The sequence below is a fragment of the Phascolarctos cinereus genome, unplaced genomic scaffold (genome assembly GCF_003287225.1).
Source record: "Phascolarctos cinereus isolate Bilbo 61053 unplaced genomic scaffold, phaCin_HiC Scaffold_726;HRSCAF=1367, whole genome shotgun sequence".
Classification (NCBI taxonomy): domain Eukaryota; kingdom Metazoa; phylum Chordata; class Mammalia; order Diprotodontia; family Phascolarctidae; genus Phascolarctos; species Phascolarctos cinereus.
Window position 1 is genome coordinate 408655768 of NW_027556098.1, and position 19199 is coordinate 408674966.

At 53.0% G+C, this 19199-nt stretch overlaps 1 protein-coding gene across 6 annotated transcripts; it reads right to left on the minus strand.

Annotated features, from left to right (window-relative positions):
• Positions 1 to 20: 20 nt before the first annotated feature.
• On the minus strand, positions 21 to 11400 carry CUNH19orf47 (chromosome unknown C19orf47 homolog). 6 transcript variants are annotated; one of them, XM_020979044.2, is made up of 10 exons: positions 10964 to 11400; positions 9313 to 9373; positions 5784 to 5871; positions 5568 to 5682; positions 4735 to 4816; positions 4115 to 4252; positions 3672 to 3824; positions 3213 to 3283; positions 2768 to 3110; positions 21 to 787 (listed from the first exon to the last, which is right to left on the minus strand). In XM_020979044.2, exons 2-10 carry the CDS (start codon positions 9329 to 9331, stop codon positions 732 to 734), a joined length of 1065 nt encoding a protein of 354 aa, XP_020834703.1. In that variant the 5' UTR covers positions 9332 to 9373; positions 10964 to 11400; the 3' UTR covers positions 21 to 731. The 6 variants fall into 6 exon arrangements, with proteins under 6 accessions (XP_020834703.1, XP_020834688.1, XP_020834685.1 ...); XM_020979029.2 differs by lacking the exon at positions 21 to 787 and adding an exon at positions 1268 to 1773; XM_020979026.2 differs by lacking the exon at positions 21 to 787 and adding an exon at positions 10034 to 10087 and having other exon boundaries at positions 2212 to 3110; positions 10964 to 11399.
• Positions 11401 to 19199: the final 7799 nt, after the last annotated feature.

Consider the following 19199-nt stretch of genomic DNA (forward strand, 5'->3'; position numbering starts at 1 on the left):
CCCGCCCGCCGCCCGCCCCCTGGCCGGAAGGACCGCCCCCTGCTGCCACAAACAGGAACTGACGTGAGGGATGACGAGCGAGGCGCTAGGAGGAGGGGGGGGGAAACTCCGGTAAGCTGGAAGCGCGCAGACTCCCGGCTGAAGGACTCTGGGAAGTCGTCAGGGTTGCTGCGCCGGCGCAGTTCCAGAAAGCGGGGGCGACGAGGAACGAAACCGGTGGGAGCCTACCATAGGCATGTGGTCTCTCGAAGGAACTGCGCAAGCACGCAGGACGGAGAAAAGGAAGGGGAAAGTGTCACTACCTAAGTGAAGGGGCGGCGGGGTGCGCACGCGCATTTGCCTCGGGAGCTGCGGCGCCCCCGGGACCATCTCCCAGCAGCCCCCGGGCTTCCGGGCCAGCTCCAGGACCTCGGCTCACGCCGGGAGCCCGTGGCTCACACGCCCGCGCCAGGGCAGCCTAGGAGAGGGTGGCCATGACGAACGTGGCACCGCCCCCTGGGGCTGTGGCCAGGCGGGGAGCCCTTCTCGGCAGGGGCAGTCAGTTGCAGCTAGACGTTCTCGGGGGCCCTTTAGATGTGACGAGGGCGGTCACAGGGGCTGGATTTGGATCTACTCTGGACGCCAGTAGGTGGCCCACGGGCCGCCCTTCCTTAATCCCAGGCGCATCCTGCCGGGAGGCGGGTGTGCACTGGATCCGGTCCGACGGCCTGCTTCAATGTCATCTCTGCCAGTTATTCTCTGTAACCTGGGGAAAGTCCTTTCCTGTCTCTGGGCCTCAGTTCTCCATCTGTAAATTGAGGGGGTTGGAGTTCGGGAAGGTCCCCTTCCACTCCACCAGAATCATCCTCAAAGATGCACTTGTTTCTGCCGAGGGTGGCCACTTCCACTGACCCCCCCAAAGGTGCAGGACCAGCACCTTGCCCCCTCCCCTGGCTGCCAGACCCCCACCCCGAGAAGCCTCAAGCTTAGGTCCAACAGAGACCAAAGTCTAGAACTCTAGTTCTTAGAATGCACCTTGGCTTCTCCCAAATGGCTCAGGAGAGGGGAAAAAAGGAGAGGCACCAGGAGGTGGCAGAAGAGCCTTGGCTGGCTGTAGCCCTAGCCAGTCCAAACCAAGGGGGAGGGAGACCACCCCTGAGGCTCCACCTCTGTCACTCTGGTGTGACAAGGCCATCAGCCTGGGCTGGGCCAAACACGCCCAGAAATGCCCACCCCAGTGTTAACCAAGAAAACACATTAGCCACGAGGGAAGAGGGGACTGCGGTACTTGGTTTCCAGGGCTTCTAAGTCAGAGGTGACCCCAGCTTTATTAACCCAGGGTCACATCAGAGGCTTCCACTCCATTCCTGAAACAAGTCCAGAAAGAATCCAGCTCACAGGCGGATGGTGTCATCTTCGGAGAAAGCCCAGTTCTGCCCGGTCCCTGCCTCCCCTTCCCCCCACCTCACCCCAGGCATTTCACTTTCAGTCTAAAAATACAGTGAAAAACACTTCTTGCCCGTATCAGCAAAACAGTAAGGGGAAAAAAAATCACAAAAATATACGAAAACCCATTTCCTTTCCCCTCTGCAGCTTCTTATTATCGCATCTGTCGGCAGGCAGACAGGCCCAGGTGAAGCTCCTCTGGCCAGCAGGCACCAAGGTGGAGAGCCCTCCCCAGCAGCACCTTGGCCTCCTAAGAGTTCCTAACAGCACGGCGCCATGGGCGGCGGGGAGGGCGCAAGGAGGGCGAGGATAGACGCACTTCAGGCAGAGGACAGCGGGCAGTCTGGCCTTCCCACCGGGGCAGAAAATAGAAGAGAAACAAAAAGTGTGAAGGAGGAAAACTGAAGGCAATCACCTAGAGCAAGCAGTAGAGGGGAAGGGAGGGAGACAGTAGGGAAAGCAAGAGGCCCTCCCTCCTGGCTGTGGGGCAGGACGAGGAGATGGGGGGGAGGGGTCTGGGGTGGGGGGACCTCTGCAGGGGACCTCAGAGTTGGTCTCCGAGCAGGATCCATTCAGGTGCTGTGTTGAGGAAGAGAGGCTGAGAGGAAAGGCCTATCCATCTATGCCATAGGGCACTCTCACGTCTACCTGGGGGCCAAGTAAAAGCCAGTGGGGAAGGGGCATCCCCTTCCCTGGAAGGAACCCCAAGAAAAGCAGAAAAGGGGAAGGATGTCACATAGGGAAAATGAGAAAAGGGGCCAGCCAAGGTTCCTGCAAAGAAAGCACTGAATTTCCCAAGTCCTTTATCCAGAATGCAATACCACCAGTTCCCCCAAGGGCTCCCCATTCCACTCCACCGACCGTTGTCAACTCTGCCTCCCCTAACACACACACATCCCCAGTGGCAGAAGCGGCTCTGCATGGTGCCAGATCCCTGGCCTGAAGCGGGATCTCTCTCTCTGATGCTCCCCACCTTCAGCACACTTCACTAGCCAGATTTCACATTCTCATGGGATGACTTGGTGCAATTTGGACAAGGGGAGCTAAAAGGGGCAGCTAAGGCAGTGGAAGCAGACAAACAACTGAGGGCCCCAGAGGTGGGCCGAGGCAGGGGCCGGGCCAGACTGGGTGTGTGAGTTAAGGCAGACACAGTACAGAGGGGCTCCAAGACAGCTCTCCAAGCCCTAGCGGCAGTGTTAGTCGGTCTTCCGCCCCAGTCTCTTAAACACACTAACAGTCCCCGTGTTGTCCATCTGCGCGCTATGGCCCTCGCTTGAGCTGCTCACCCTTGGGCCTGCCAAGGTCCTCTTTATGGTAACCTTGAACTCAGCTGGGGACTTACTCTTTGTGCTGGTGACTTGGCTGTCCTGAGCCTCTGGGGGAAGGGTGGCTTTGCCAAGTCTCTGGATGACGCTGACTTTGGGCAATGCTTCTGGCTTTCTCTCAGCAGAGGGTCCCTGGCTGCCCCCTGAGCGTCGAAGGGTGGCTGGGACAGGCTTGGGCTCTGAGCTGGTGGCTTTGGCCTTGACGGTCACCCCCAGGGGGGTGCTGTCCTTGGTAAAGGACTTGCCCATTCTCTTCAGGACCCCAGCATACTGTAGGACGGAGCTGTCATCGTCACTGTCTCCTGCCTGCTCCTCGTCCGTCTCCAGGGCATCACCTAATCGGCTGAAGACACCCGTGGGCTACATTGGAAGGAAAGTGGTCGTCAGAGCAGAGAATGAGCTGGGATGTGAAGGGGAGGAAAAACAAGAGCTTTCCACACATTGCCCTTTGCCCCAGCTCACCTTATTCCCAGTTGTTGTGTCGGCCTTGGTCTCAGCTCCAAGCCGGTCAAAGACAGATGTCCTCTGGACGCCTGGGAGGGAAGGCAGTCAGTCAAACAGCTTGTGCTGAGTGCCCCCGATGGGCACAGCCCTACACTGGGTACTGTGGGAGATGCCAACAAAGGAGAAGACACCGTCCCCACCCTGAGAAACACCTGATGGAGGAGCCGTGGCAATCCCCAGGAGGCTCAAAGGGTAGGAATGGGCCACAGGCATGTGAAACCCAGGGAAGAGACGGCTGAACTAAGTTGTGGGGATGTGGCAGTGAGAAGCCAGACTATGTGATCCTCACAATGCTAACATGCCCAAAGCCCAGAATGTGGCCCACTAGGAGGCTCCCAGGACTAGAATGAAGAGGCCTCCTGCCTGCCTTCCCCAGCCGGGCTCCCCCAGAGATGCAGGGGGAGCCCCTGCCCTCACCTTTAGCCGCCTGCTGCTGCTCCAGGATTTTCCGTGTTCGAGGAGTGGTCCCCTTGGGCATGGTGATGATATATTTCCCTTCCATCTCCGCAGTCACTCGACGCCTCCGCTTCACCGGCACGGCAGCATTCTCTTCTTCAAGCTGGCCCAGAGCTAGGAGGGGCCAGATATGGGCAGCTGGGTCAGGGACCCTCAGAAACATTCCAGGATGGGGGAAGGAACACAGTCAGAAAAGCGTCCCCCTTCCCACCTTCCATCTCAGCTCACTCACTGGACTCAAAGGCTTGGAATTTCATCTCAACAACTGCCGCCAAAGCTTTCTTAGGAAGATGCAGTCCGCGAGAGGGTCCCCGAGGAAGCAGAAGCCCCCCAGAGGCACTCGGGCCACCCCCCTGCCCCCATCCCCCATCCTCACAGGTGCCCTGCCGCCGCGCTCCCCATACCAGCAGCTTTGGCGTGCTTAGCAGCCATCTTGTTGGAGACGGTGACTGAGATCTTGGAGGCGCTGGTGTCGGGGCGCCTGGCAGGGGGGCTGGGTGGGGAGTCCCGACTCAGGCTGTTAGCAATCATCCGAGAGGCGGCTGGAGATGTGACAAACAGAATGAGACTCACAAGTGGGGCTCGGACCGTCGAAGCCCAGGCGCGGGGTGGGGGACGGCCGCTACTGGGTTCTGATCCACCCTTGACCCTGTCAAAGTTCTGAGAAGACACAGTCGCAAGGGAAGGGGAAATGGGTGCTGAGGCTTGGTCTTCAGCTCACCTCCCCTATTCTTACAGTAAAACAGGGCTGACATTTCTATCACCCTTCCAGATGCGGGGAAGGCTTTCTGTGCACCAGCTCCCACGCGTCTCCCGACACTTTGTAGTGTATAGTGGGAGGACCGTCATTGCCCTTTTACAGGTGAAGAAACTGAGGCCAGAGCCTCACTCTAGAGGCTGAGGCGGGCTGCCCCCACCGCTGCCCGCGTGGCTGCCGTGACTGCTCTCTCGGGTGGTGTGCAGGAAGTCACCAATGCTGAGTGCCCAGAGGAGCCGAGCAGGGAGCTGTGAAGGATGAACTCACCACTGGTAGCGCTGCGCCTGAGCTCTGCCTGTAGGTGGCCAGGGCTGGACGCCAAGGACTCGGCAGCCGCTCTGCACACATCCTGTAAAAGACAGGAGGGTGAGAACAACGCCAGGATGAGCGTCTGGTGCCCTGGATGCTTCTTAGTGCAAGCAAGGCCAGGCTGCCTCTAAATGATAAAAGGGATGCCATCACTGACAATCACAGAACTGGGACAGTCTGGCTCCTTCAGGGATGGAGGGTCAGACCCTGGCTGTGTGGGACCCGGAGCAGGTCACTCCCACTGTGTGGCCCTCAGTTCTCTCAGGCCGGGCAGGCAGGCGGCACCTCGGTCTGACTCGGCCTCTGCCGCTCCCTAGCTTGTGTGAGCACATGTGACTCCACGAAGCCCTCGCTAGCCTGGTCTCTGTTCTGGGGCACTGATGTGGGGGGATATCATGAAGCCCAAATGAAGGGTGCCTGTCGGGCGGTTCCCAATGTCCATGATTACATCATCTCGAATGTCTACCCCAGACAGTTCTGCTGGGGGAGGGGGGCACAGGCTTTGCTCGTAATCCATTGCACTTCATGTCAGTCACCATGTAATCTAGCAAAAGCACTGAGACTCAGCACAGCGTCACGGGATCTGCCAAGAGTCTAAGGAAGCCTCCTAGTGTAACAGGGGAAAAAAAGGAAATGCCGACTCACTCCTCTGGCTCCTTGACCACAGAAGACCAAACAGTAGGAAAGAGGGCCAGGCAGCCTTCAGCCCCTGTGACCCACCCCCCAGAAGGCGGTCTGAGTCGGGGGCTGCACTGAATGACCAGCCTCAGCCTTCGGGCAGGCACACCCACCTGGCGGTACACCACCTTGGCATGTTTGAGGATGGCGATGATGTCACCCACCACAGTCACGCCGAGCTCATTCATGATCTCCTTATTCAGGTCCAGCAGCATGTTCTTCTGGATCCTGTGGGCAACGCTGGGCAGTGAACAGGGGAGCCCAGGCCGGGCACTAAGCCACCTTCCCTCCCCCTGTGGCTCTCGCTCTGGAGCCCACTGCAGCCTTACCGGTTATCTACAAACATTACGGCGTAGTTGACAGCAGGCCCCGGGGGGATCCCAGCCTCCTTGAAGAACTGGATCCATTCTGATGTAGCTACAGAGAGATAGGCAGAAGTCAGAGAACCAGTTATGTATCTTGTCACCCCCAAATGTGGTGTACCCTGGCTCCGGAACCCCAGCCTCCTCCTTCACAACATAATCCAATCTTTTGGACGTGGAAGTGCATCCACCTTAGCTGAGCCCCAGCTAAAGGCCCACCCCTCGTTCCCTTGTCACTGAGAGCATGTCACAGAATGCCAGAGTGGGACAATATCTCAGAAGCCATCTCCTCTGATGTGGAACTCCACAAAGATGCCCTTCACTGTGTTTCCCCACAAGGTCCCCTTTTATCTGAGAAGCCCTCCCGGAGTGGAGCCCAGCACCTCCAGACACAAGCCACTTCCCTTTAGGGCAGATCTAGTCATTAGTAAGTTTTTCCTTATTTCAATCTTAAACTTGTCTCTTTCTAAGTTCTACCCACTGCCCCTTATTAGGGAGTGTTCTACAGCTAAGCAAAACAAGGCTAATCCCTCTTCCCCTGCCACCCTTTTGTGTCCTTAAAGACCCCATCATGGTCCTTCCTCCTAAGTATTCCCTTCTAAGGCAAGACTCCCCCAGCTCCTGTAGCCGACACTCACAGGTCACCATCTTAGGTTCCTTCACTATCCTTTGGGCCTCAGAAGAGCACCTGGGGGAAAACTGCTCTAGCAAAGCTACTAAGGAATGGCTAAACAAATTATGGTTATGAATGCAATGGAATATTATTTCACCCTATAAAATGATGAAGGGGAGGGTTTCAGAGAAACCAAAGTGAAGTGAGCAGAACCAGGAAAACAATTTATGCATAACAACACTGTACAGAAATCGACTAGGAAAGACTTAAGAACTTTCATCGGTACAACTTTCAGCTACAATTCCTGAGGAGTAAGGAGGAAGCATGCAACCATCTCTGCATATCGGTTACAAGAGTTTTGGGTTTGTTTTGTTTTTCACAGCTTTGATGTGGTGGGTGGGAAGAAGGGGGTGGACTTAGGAACAGGGTAGCAAGAAAAAGAAAAGAAAGAAAAAAATCACAGAAGAATTTTTTTAAAAGAGAGAACAGAAGGAAGGCCAGAAAGAATTACAGACAAGCAGGACAGCTTTGAAAGTTACATGTTGAATTTATTACAAAAAGAAAAGCAAGCTGTACATAATCGATACACAGTTTCTTATACAATCATCTTTTTCTGTTCTATGCTAACTACACATATATACATATATACACATATATATGTGTGTATGAATGCTCACTTTATTTAAGTTCAGGATAAAAATAATAAGATTCTGAAGAGCACCCAGGAGACTATAATTATTAGGCACACCTACATGCATAACACATGACAGTTAACAGTCAGCATTTAGTTAGCAAGAATTAGCAGCGTGGAGGCAACTGGTGGCACGGTGGATAGAGCATTGGACCTCAAGTCAGGAAGACCTGAGTTCAAATCCAGCCTCAGACACTTATCTAGCTGTGTGAGCCTGGGCTAATCACTCAATCTTTGCCTGTCTCAGTTTCCTCAACTGTAAAATATGGATAACGATAGCAGCTACCCCTCAAGGTTGTTGGGAGATCAAATGTGATATTTACATCACTTAGTGTGGTGCCTGGCACATAGTAGGTGCTCTATAAATGTTTATTCCCTTCCCCATCCCCAATTATAAAGTGCTTTACCCATGGTAACTAATTTGGTACAGACTGCCAAATGCACCAGGTTAGGGAGTATTCCAGAAAGCCAAGGAGGTCTGGCTACTGTGTTTAGGAGGAAGAGGGAGAATAAAGACCCACTAGCGGGAGCAATCTGAAGAGGAAAGAGGAGTCTAGATCTCAGGCAAACTCCTTTCGGCCAACGTTTCCTTCTTTGCTTCTGGCCACAAGCCTCATTATAAGAGCTTAACCTCTGAGGCAGAAGCAGCAGGAAGCAGGCCGAGGATGCCACTGCATCCCTGTACATTCAATGACGTGGGCAAACAGACTTGTGCTTACACAACCGCTCCCCAATAACACAGAGGTCTGCACACACACATTTACAAGTTTGTATGCTCTGTAGGCCATCCCAGAGGTACACACACAGATGCTCCTAAGTGTCTCCCTCTCCAATGGGCTCTCCACACAATTGCCAGTGATTTTCCGAAAGCCCAGGTCAGACCACGGCACTCCCCAACCAACAAACTCCAGGGGGGTCCCTGTTGCCTCTGGGACCAAACAGAACTCCCTCTGCTTGACTTTTTCAATCCTTTTACAGACTGGCCCCCAAGTGACCTTTCTAGCTTAATCTCACATCCCTTCCCTTCCCCACCTGCCACCCCATGGGTCTCTAAGGCCTGGAGTCCACTCCCTCTTATCTCCTCCTCCTAACAAGAGTCCTCACTTTCTCCAAACCTTGGTTCAAGCCCTATCTCCTACAGGAAGCCTTCGGTAATCCTTCAATTATTAACGCCCTCCCCCTCCCCCAACTGCCCCATATTTACTTCATATTTATTCTAGGAATATTTGAGGGACAGGACTATTTTATTTTGTCCTTGTAACCTTACTGCCTACCACAATGCCTAGCATACAGTTGGTGCTTCATTCATGTTTATAGCTGTACACCCCTCCCCTCAGTTTCTGCTGAAAGCCCTTTCTCTATGATGTCACCTTCCATCACCTCTGTATCAATCCCATATGTACATCTTTATTTACAGGCTCTCTTCCCCCATCTGAATGGGAGCCCCTTGAGGGCAGGGACACTGGTTTTGGTGCCTGGCACACAGCAAGCACTTAATAAGTGCTTGTTGAAGGACGAGCAGCTCAGAACTGCAACGGCACTTAGAAGGGAACCATACAAACGGACAGTTGAGCAGGAAGCGCCCCGACCAAGTTTCTGACCAGTGCCCCAGTAGCTCCACTTGAAGGCCAGAGACCCCAGGAGCCCAGGCCAGCTTCGGAGGGCTCTGACCCTCAAGCCAACCCCAGCATCCCGCAGCCCCCAAAACTCAACATACAGCCTGGAGTGAAATGGGAAGGAGGCTCCAGTCCCTTCTAATATTCTCAACAGAACTTGCTAGGCCTAAGAAGGAACTGGCCAGGATCCATGGGGAGAAATCTCAGGAGAAGAAGAGCCAAGATGAGAGACAAGCAATCCCCAATGCTGGAACTTTCCCAGGCTACCCGGGAAGACCCATGGGAAATGGCTAAGCCTGGTACACCTTGGCCCCCTCAATCTCAGAGGGACCAGAACAGAATATTGTCACCGAAGCTGCAGCCAGGATAAAGGCAGGAGAGGGGGGAAAGGGCCCTTTACAGGAGCCCTAAACACAATCCTAATGGCTTCTGGGCTAGAGGCCCCAGCCTGCATTCCACACACCAGCAGCTGTCACCGTCACTACGACATACAGGGTTTGCCTGCCCTGACAGCTAACCCAACCCCCACCACCCTCATCAAGTGGAAAGGGTCCTGGGAGGCCCTCACAGACTCACCCATTGTCACAGACACCATCTTCTCCCCAAGCACGACCAAGCCAGTGCTCCCCAAAGCAGCCTAGGAGGGGGGGAAACGAAAGGCTCGTGAGTAGGCAGGCATTCCTGGGCTAAGGTTCAGAGCACAGGAATAGCTGGTGAGCAGCTGTCAGGAAGTCACCCAGAGGCCGTTGCTGCCACCGCAATAATCCCCCTCCCCCAGCCCCAAGACCCAGGACGTGTTCAGAGAGGCCCCTTCCAAGGGCTCATTCCTCACATACTCTTACTCTCAAGCACTTTCAGGAAAGGACCTGGCTATTTTTAAGGGGAGAATAGAGGGTAGAAGAGAATTCGGGATGACCTGAAATTGTCACAGAGGGGCAGATGATATTTCCATCATAGAGTCCTAATGACTATTCCCCAATCCCCTTCTAACTTCCTACCCCTCCCCTTGTCTTTTCTTCTGTTTCTTACACCTAGTTCTCCACCTCTTCTCTATCCCATTTACAACTATCCCCATCATCCTTCCTCTCTAACCTCCATTCCTGTTTCAACAAATTTAACAAACATTAAGCCTCTACTATGAGCCAGACCCTTGCCAGCTAGGTACTGGGGAAAATACAAATATTAAGTCAGTCTCCCTCCTCAAAAAGCTGAGTCCGACAGGTGAAATAAGGCAGTTAGGGGGCGCTACACTTGTCCTCACGAAAACCTGAATTCAAATGCTACCTCAGACACTTACTAGCTGTGTGCTCCTGGGCAAGTCGCTTAATTTCTGCTGCCTCGGTTTCCTCAACTGTAAAAGGGGGATGACAATAGCACCAGGGCTGTTGTGAGGGTCAAATGAGTTAACACACATTTGCAAACCTTAAAAAGCTCGATGAGTGCTAGCTACCAGACACAAACGTGGGTAACAGCTCAGAACAGGCGAACTGACTCGTCTCACCCGACTACCTCCCTCCCTGCTCTCACTCCTTCTCCCTTTTTTCAAGCTCCCCACGAGCTCACCTGCCCTCTGCTCTGATCTTCCTGTACGGGACACTCCTGCCCCTCGGCTCCCCACTTCTCCCCCGGCCGGAGGACTGAAGAATACCAAGGTCAGAGGGAGCTCTGAAGAGGAGCTCCTTAACCTGGCTTTCCGGGGTACTCGGAGACCCGCATGTCACCGACTCGGCCCCTCCCCCGCGTCCCCTCCTTTCATCCCCCGCTCCGAGCGCCCGGGCCTGCCTGGGGTTCCCCGGGTGGAGGGTCTGGGCCTGGCTTTGGTTTCCTCCGCAACCCTGTGTATCTGGGGCTCTGCGTTTAGAGGCATGACTTGGGGCGGGGGGACCGCTCTGCCTCTGCCCCTGGTCTGGTGGGGAGGGGAGCGGAGGGGGGGAGGGGCGGGGGTCAGCGAAGAGCCCTCCCCCCCTCCCCGATCCCGCCTCCCGCTACACTGGAAGTTCCTCGGGGGCGGGGGCCGGCCCTTTCGGTCCTTATCTCGGGGCCCCCGGAGCATCCGGACACTCAGAAACATTCCCGGGGCTGGGGACCTCCGCCCCCTACCACCGCCGAGGAGGAAAACTGAGGCCCAGAGGGGTCGGGGCACGATTCTAGGAGTCATGCGGCGACTTCCGGCGCCCGCCCGCCCGCCTCCCCTACCTCGCCGGGCCGGGACCCGCTCCCCCCTCACCTGTCACGGGTCTCAGGCTCCAGTCCTCTGCCTGGAGCCAACGGACCCCCACTACCCGCCTCAGTCCCGGCTGGACCGGAAACGCCTCTCGGCGCGCGCCGGAAGCCCTCCCTGGGAGGTGGGAGTGGAGCCGCTCTAGTCGCGGCTGAGACCATAGAGTCGGCCGGCTCCCTCCGCCCCCACCCTCCTCATGGCACGTGACCCAAAGCCTAGGCGCAGGCTGAGGGCCAGGCTCCACCCCACCCTCACCTCCCACCCCTAGGCCGGAGGCGCTCGGATGAGGTAGAGGCCCCGCCCAGCGCTGCACTGCCCCGACAACCGCCAGGTAGTTGAGGCCGCGCGCACGCGCCAGGCCGAGGTTTTCTGTAGCAGTTTGAGCGAGAGAGGACTAGCGCGCATGCGTAGCCTTCGCGTCCGGAGCTGATCCCTCCTCCTCCCCGTAGGCCGGGCTGGGGCGTGTTCTCCGCCCAGGGGGCGGCACCGGGAGCTCGGCCGCCGGAATCTCCGTCACCCGCTCCGGCCGCGGGACCTCTCCCGGCGCCCGGCCCCCAGCCCCGGGTAAGTCAGAGGTTCGGGGAGTGACGGAGCTGAAAAGGGTCATAGCGCCCGGCCGCGGCGTGGACGCCGAGCTCGCGGACGGTCGGGGGCTTTCCTCGCCCGGGGACCCCCCCAGGTGCAGCCCAGAGGGCGCGGGCCCTCGACGGACTCGGCCCCCCACACCCACTGCTAGCCAGTGCACATGTATTAAGCACCTACTGTGTGCCGGGCACTAGCCTAAGCGCCGGGGCGCAGAAAGAGGCCAGGGCCTTCCCTCCTTTCATCGTTTGCTGTACATCTTGTATCCAGCTTGCTTTGTCTATATCGTTTGCAGGCTGTCTCCCCCTTTAGATTGTAAGCTCATAGAGGCCAGACTGTCTTTTGCCTCTTTTTGTATTCCTAGCACTTAACCCAGTGCCTGACATATAGTGGGTGCTCAATGAACGTCGATTGATTGATTATTGATAGCTCACCGTCTAATGGTGGAGACCACACGCAAACAAGCTATACACAGCATAAACTGGAGATTATTAAGTGGGGGTGGGAGATGGGGAGAGATAAGCATTCTTTGTATCGCAGCTACTGTGCTAAGAACTGGACATTCAAAATGAGGCAGAAAGACAGTCCTTTCTCTCAAAGAATTTATGGTCTAATGGTGGGGCGCAGAGGGAGGGGGAGAGGAGAAAGAACCCGTAAACAGGCTGTGCACAGGATCGGTTGGAGATGATGAGCCCAGGGAAGGCTTCCTATAAAGGAAGTTTTAGCCGGGCCGGGAAGGCAGCCAAGAGGCAGAGATGAGGTCAGCCCAGGTACTGCCTCGTCCTGCTAGCAGTGTTTTCTGTCCCTCACCCAGCTTTCCTTGAGTGCTTCAGCTGCATCTCCCGTTCACCCCCATCACATAGGGCCTTGCCCTGTATTTGCCCTGGTAGGACTCCTATGCCTTCCCTGTAAAATGTAAGTTCCGTGAGGTTTTTTTTTTCTTTCTCTTTTTGGATCCTCAGTTCTTAGCAAGTGTCTTGTACATGTGGCCCGGGTCTCATTGCTTTATGAATGTTCATTCAAGGAATAAATGAGTTGGAGCAACAGAATCAGCATTTCTGAATGCTGAATGAATTGAGTCTTCTGACTCAATCCTTTAGGCGTTCCACTACCATATTGCCTCAGGATTTAGAGTTGGGGGGGACCTCGGAGCTTATTAGTCTCTTAAAGTGAGGAAAGCATCTTGTCCAAAGTCCTCAAGGTAGCACGTTCAGACGCTCTGAGATAGGAATCCTAGCCCTGAGCCCAAATTCAGCATCTTTTCCATTGTTTTATGTTGTTAATCTCTTCCCTCCACCCCTACCCCCACATTTTTGGTCCTCAGTCACCCTCTCTAAAAAGACCTCTGTTGAGCCAGCATTAAGGGCCAGCCTGGCACTGGTGTTGAATTTGTATCAGAGAACTTGGATTCTCTGACTCTGTAGATCCTGGTCCCTAATCAATCATAAGAGGGGATGGAGCTCTGACATTTCATGGAATAGAGGACAGTGGGCTGTCCACATCCTGCTGAGTGACTGCTGCCAGGTTGTTGTGTCCCTCACCGTCACCAGCCTCTTCTGTAAAACCCTACCTCAGTGGGAATTGTGAGGAGAGGGTACTTTGTCTAGTCAAATCCACAAGCATTTATTAAGCCATTACTGTATGTTCAGTGCTGGGGACAGCCCCGCCCTCAGGAAGTTTACTGTCCAATGGGAGAAGACAGACTACACCTAAAAGGGAGCTGAAATGGGGAGGAGGGGCCCGGTCCAGGGCCATGATGGAGGTGGCCAGAGAGGGCTTGCTAGAAAGCAGGAGGAAAGAGGTCATGTAGGGTCACAGTTAATAATAAATCAAAGGTAGGACTTGACCCCTGGTGTTCCTGATTGCCAAGTTCCATAATCTATCCACTGCACTACATGTTCAGTTGTTCAGTCCTGACTGTGTTGTCTGTGGGGTTTTCTTGGCAAAGATACTGGAGTGCTTTGCCATTTCTTTCTCCAGTCATGCTATTTATTAATACTACCATTTATATAATACCTACTATGGGGCAGCCAGCTGGCTCAGTAGATAGAGCACTGGCCCTGGAGTCAGTAGGACCTGAATTCAAATCTGGCCTCAGACACTTCCAACTGTGTGCCCCTGAGCAAGTCACTTAACCCTAATTGCCTTGCCCATCCCCCCAAAAAACCAACCAGCAAACAGACATCTGCTATGTTTCAGGCACTGTGCTTAAACACTTTGCAAATAGTATTTCATTTGATCCCCACAACAATCCTGGAAATTAGGTTCTATCATTATGCCCATGTTACAGTTGGGAAAACTGAGGTAAACAGAGGTTAAGTGACTTGCCCAAGATCACACAGCTAGTAAGTGTCTGGGGCCAAATTTGAACTCAGGTCTTCCTGACTCCAGGCCCAGGGCTCTATCCACTGAGCCCCCCCACACACTGTTTCTTATTCGTTGTGTGGCCTCATGCATGGCATGGTAACCTTTCCATACCTCAGTTTCCTCTGTAAAATAGGTAAGGTCTCATGCAGCTCTGGACTCTGAAGCCTGGGGACTTGCCAAGGTCACACATAGCTGGAAACAAAGTAGAAGAATAGCAGTGATGATGTTCTCATTTTTCAGCAATAACACTTTGTGTATGTGAAGATGGGGCTGCGTTCTGATCAGCTACATTGTAGAAATGACTCAAGATCACAGATCTGGCCGAGTCAGGATACTCTGTCCTACTCCTCCTCCGGCTCCCAAAATAAAATTCTCCACCAAGATCCAATCCTTCCAGCACCTCGTTACAGCATAGAAATAACTTGGCAAAGGCTGTGGCAGGGGAGCGAGAGCCTGGGCAGACTCATGAGGAAGTTAACCATGGAGAGATGAGTTTTTTCAGCCACATCAGCTCGTGAATGATTGTCATCTAAGGCTGGGAGGGATGTGTGTGTGTGTGGGGGGGTGCCCTCTGCCATTAGTAGGGCTGAGAGTCTCTAGCTCCCAGCTTAGAAAAGGACCCAGCCATGTTTACATAGCTGATAAAATCACAGATTTTTGGAGAGGTAATAAGAATTGCTTACTTTTATCAGTATACAGTACAATAACACAGCTAGGGGGCACCATAGTGCATAGAGCGCCAGGCCTGGACTCGGGAAGATTAATTTTTATGAGTTCAAATCTGTCCTCAGATACTTGCCAGCTGTGTGACCCTGGGCAAGTCACTTCACCCTGTTTGCCTCAGTTTCCACATCTGTAAAATGAGCTGGAGAAGGAAATGGCAAACCACCCTGGTATCTTTGCCAAGAAAACTCCAGATGGGGTCACGAAGAGACACAACTGAAACCACTAAACAGCATTTATCAAAAGTTCATTCAAGGAGCAGCTAGTTGGTGCAGTGGATAGAGCCCGGCCCTGGATTCAGGAGGACCTGAGTTCAAATGCAGCCTCAGACACATAACACCAGCAGTGTGACCCTGGACAAGTCACTTAACCCTATTGCCTAGCCCCCCTCAAAAAGAAAAATTCATTCATTTAAGTTTCACTCAGCAAATGTAAGTACCTACTATGTGCTAGCATTGGGCTAACTGCTAGAGATACAAATAATGAACAAATGAATGAATAAAGCACTTATTAAACACTTGATATGTGCTTAGAGCTGAGGATTCAACTAAAAAAGCAAGATAGCCCCTGCCCTCAAGGGGACTGCGTTCTAATGCAGCGGAAACAGTTTTTGTTGTTCAGTCATTTTCAGTCGTGTCTGACTCTTTGACCCCTTTTAGGGTTTTCTTGGCAAAGATACAGGAATGGTTTGCCATTGCCTTCTCCAGCTCACTTTACAGATGAGGAAACTGAAGCAAACAGGGTTAACAGCACCACGCAGCTGCCCTGAAGTGAGAAGAGAGCTTTGCAGTGCTGGGGTATGGGGTGTGTGTAGGAGCACAGGGAGCAGGACAGGATGAGTAGAAGGAGGGGGTACAGAAGGAGTCAGGTGAAGTCACTCTGGCAAGTGAGATGGCAGCTAGATGGCAAAGGGCCTGAAAAACCAGAGGAGTCGTATTTTATTTTATTTTTTTTAGGTAGGTGTTCTTTTTTTTAAAAGTATTTTAATTTTCAACATTCACTTCTGTAAGATTTTGAGTTTTAAATTTTCTCCCCCACTTTCTCCTCCCCCCCCAGATGGTAGGCAATCTGATATAGGCTCTATTTATACATTCATAGTAAGCATATTTTCACATTAGTCATGATGTGAAGAAGAATTAGAACCATGAGAAAGAAAAAACAAAAACAAAACAATAAAAGAAATGGAGAGCTAATAGTCTGCTTCCACGTGCATTCAGACCCCATGGTTCTTGTTCTGGATGTGGATAGCGTTTTCCATCATGAGTCTTTTGGAGATGTCTTAGATCCTTGTATTGCTGAGAAAGGTTAAGTCTATCAATAGTAGTCATCACACAATGTGGCTGTTACTATGTACAAAGTTCTCCTGGTTCTTCTCACTTCACTCAGTATCAGTCCATACAAGTCTTTCCAGGTTTTTCTGAAGTCAGCCTGCTCATCATTTCTTACAGCACAATAATATTCCATTACATTCATATACCACAACTTGTTCGGCCATCCCCCAATGGATGGGCATCCTCTCAATTTCCAATTCTTTGCCACCACAAAAGAGCTGCTATAAATGTTTTTGTACATGTGGGTCCTTTTCCCATTTGTATGATCTCTTTGGTATACAGACCTAGAAGTGATATTGCTAGATCAGAGGTTATGCACAGGTTTATAGCCCTTTGGGCATAGTTCCAAATTGCTGTCTGGAATGGTTAGATCAGTTTACAACTGCACCAACAATGCATTAGTGTTCCAGTTTTCTGACATCTTTTTTTTTTAATTTGCTTTTTGGCTAGGCAGTGGGGTTAAGTGACTTGCCCAGGGTCACACAGTTAGTAAGTGTCAAGTGTCTGAGGCCAGATTTGAACTCAGGTCCTCCTGACTCCAAGGCTAGAGCTCTATCCACTGCACCACCTAGCTGCCCCAAAGTTTTCCCACATCTTCTCCAACATTTATCGTTGTCCTGTCTTTGTCATGTTGGCCAATCTGATAGGTGTGATGTGGTACCTCAGAGTTGTTTTGGTTTGCATTTCTCTATCAATAGTGATTTATAGCATTTTTTCTTATGACTATAGATGGCTTTAATTTCTTCCTGTGAAAACTGCCTATTCATATCCTTTAACCATTTATCAATTGGAGAGGAATCATATTTTAGCTTAAAATCACCAAAGAATGGCAGAAACATCTTGGTGAGGCCTGGGGTGGGAGGGCAAGGTCAGGTCTGTGCGTTGGGAATATCATTGGGCAGCTGAGAAGCTGGAGTGGAACAGGGAGAGCCTAGAGGCAGGGAACCCCTTAGGAAGGTCTGGGAGAAGGGATGAACTAAGGTGGTGCCAGGGCTATCAGGAAGCAGGGCACAGAATGCCACGGCGGTGGATGGAAAAGGCTTGGCAATGCATTGGATGCAAGAGATGTTGGGAAGTCAAAAAGGCCTCCTAGGGTACAGCCTGGTGGGTGGCCCTGAATGATCAAGGAAGTCCTAAGGAAGGTGGGTTTGGGGGAATGTGAGCTGCCTGTGGACGTCTGCATGTGGAGTGTGTATCCCAGGCGGCAGGAGTGGTGCTCGGGGCCTCAGATGCTAGGAGGCAGCTGAGGCGGATGAACAGGGATGATACTGGCCTGTCCTGGCCCCTCTCACCCTGTCTAGTCTTCCCAGTGGAAGTGCCCGGTAGGGGCCGTTAGCTCGGTTTTACACAGGGGGACGCTGAGGCTGTGGAGGGTCAGAGCGACGGCTCAGTGCCGGGCCTCCTGACTCCCTTCTCTGCCTAGGCATCTCCGGATGGTGCGGGCACCAGGCTCAGCCGGCGTTTACCCGGGGCTGCATCACAGCAGCCCACGGCCACCCAGAAAGTCAGGCGGAGCAAGACTTGCTTCTCTCCATTTCGCAGGCAAGTTAGCTGAGACTCTGGCCTGCACAGCTTTGCTAGGGTCACATGACTGGGAGGCCCGGGCAGCGACCTGGATGTGAGAGACAGTGAAAAGTCAGGAAGGACTCCAGGGGCGCAGGCAGTGTCTGTCCCCAGGTCTTGCCTGAGTCCAGTTCAGCCCTCCCCACCACGCCACTCTTCCTGGGAGCTAAGAGTAAGAATGATAAAGACCACAATCACAGAATTTCCCCAACCCATATTTGAAGAATTCCCTCAAAAGCTCACCGAACAAATGGTCAACCCCTCCAGTGACGGTGAACTCATTACTTCCTGAGGCAGCTGATGGCATGCTTGGCCTCTCTGGAGGTTGGAAAGCTTCTCCTGGGCCTCGAGCCTGAGTTTGCCCTCTGCCACTTTCGTCATCACCCCCACCCCAGAGCCAAACAGAGCAAGTCTCCAAGTCAGTGAATGGAACTCCAGGCACAAACTCCAGGTTCCCAACGCCCTTCCTAAAATGTGGCCCCAAATGTGGCCCCAAAGAAACAGTTTCATGTGCGTCTCGTCGTAGGGTGGAACCTGCCTCCTCCTTATCCCTAGAAGCTAATGAGTCCCAAAATTGAATTAGCTCTCCTGGCTACCATATCATGCTGGATTCCCGAAGGAAGGAGAAAGCATTTATTAAGCGCTTACCGTATGCCAAAGACTGAGTTCATATTCTAATGGGAGAAATGAGATGTATGGCAAGTCCTGGTGCTCCTTAGGGTGGAGCCCTAGGACCCAGAGAGTACACAGTGTGGGGAACGTGTTCTCTGCCTCCAGTAACAACTTGTTCAGCCATTTGTCACTGGTGTCCAACTCTGTGACCCTGTTTGGGGTTTTCTTGGCAAAGATACTGGACTGGTTTGCCACTTCCTTCTCCAGCTCATTTTACACATTAGGAAACTGAGGCAGATAGGGTGAAGTGACTTGCCCAGGGTCACACAGCTAGTAAGTGTGGAAGGCTGGATTTGAACTCATGAAGGTGAGTCTTCCTGACTCCAGGCCCTGTGCACTAGGGCACCACCTAGCTGTCCTAGCTGCCCTTCCATTAACAGCAGTAGACATAAAGCCTTCAGGTCTCCAGAGTGTTTGCCTTCCCATACATTGTGACATTTTGATCCTTGTAACCACTCAGTGAGATAGGTAGGTACCTCCGGGGCTGGCCACACAGAGGTGGCATTCCTGCCTACGGCCTGCTGGCCTGGTTCTCACTCACCTATATGCAGAGTCCATGGGGACCAAAGGCAGCCAGGAAAGTAGGGCCCAAGCTATGCATGAGCCAGGTGGCCATTAGACAGGCAGGGGACACAGTGGCAAACGTGGGAATCCCGGAGGTGTGGCTCTTCTTGTCTGCGTGACCTTGGACAAGTCACTACCTCTCTGACCTCCATGTCCTCCTTGGTAAAATGAGGGAGATGGGTTCAGTGACTTTGAAGGCCCTTCCAGCCCAGAAGCTGGGGTCCTGTGATCCAAAGAGGAGGGAGAGGCTGGGAACAGCCCACTTCTGTTTGCCTTTGGAAAACCTACATCTCCAACCCTGCGCGTTTGCTAAGTGAGAGGTTCTTTTTTTTTTTTAAGGCAGTTGGGTTAAGTGACTTGCCCAGGGTCACACAGCTCATAAGTGTCAAGTGTCTGAGGCCAGATTTGAGCTCAGGTCCTCCTGAGTCCAAGGCCAGTGC

What these genes read in the sequence shown, in the direction of transcription:
- CUNH19orf47 (XM_020979021.2), bottom strand. An exon ending in GTAATGTTTGTAGATAACCG is followed by an intron (nt 5,683 to 5,783) that starts GTAAGGCTGCAG and finishes CGTTGCCCACAG; the next exon opens with GATCCAGAAGAACATGCTGC. An exon ending in CAGGCGCAGCGCTACCAGTG is followed by an intron (nt 4,253 to 4,734) that starts GTGAGTTCATCC and finishes TCACATCTCCAG; the next exon opens with CCGCCTCTCGGATGATTGCT.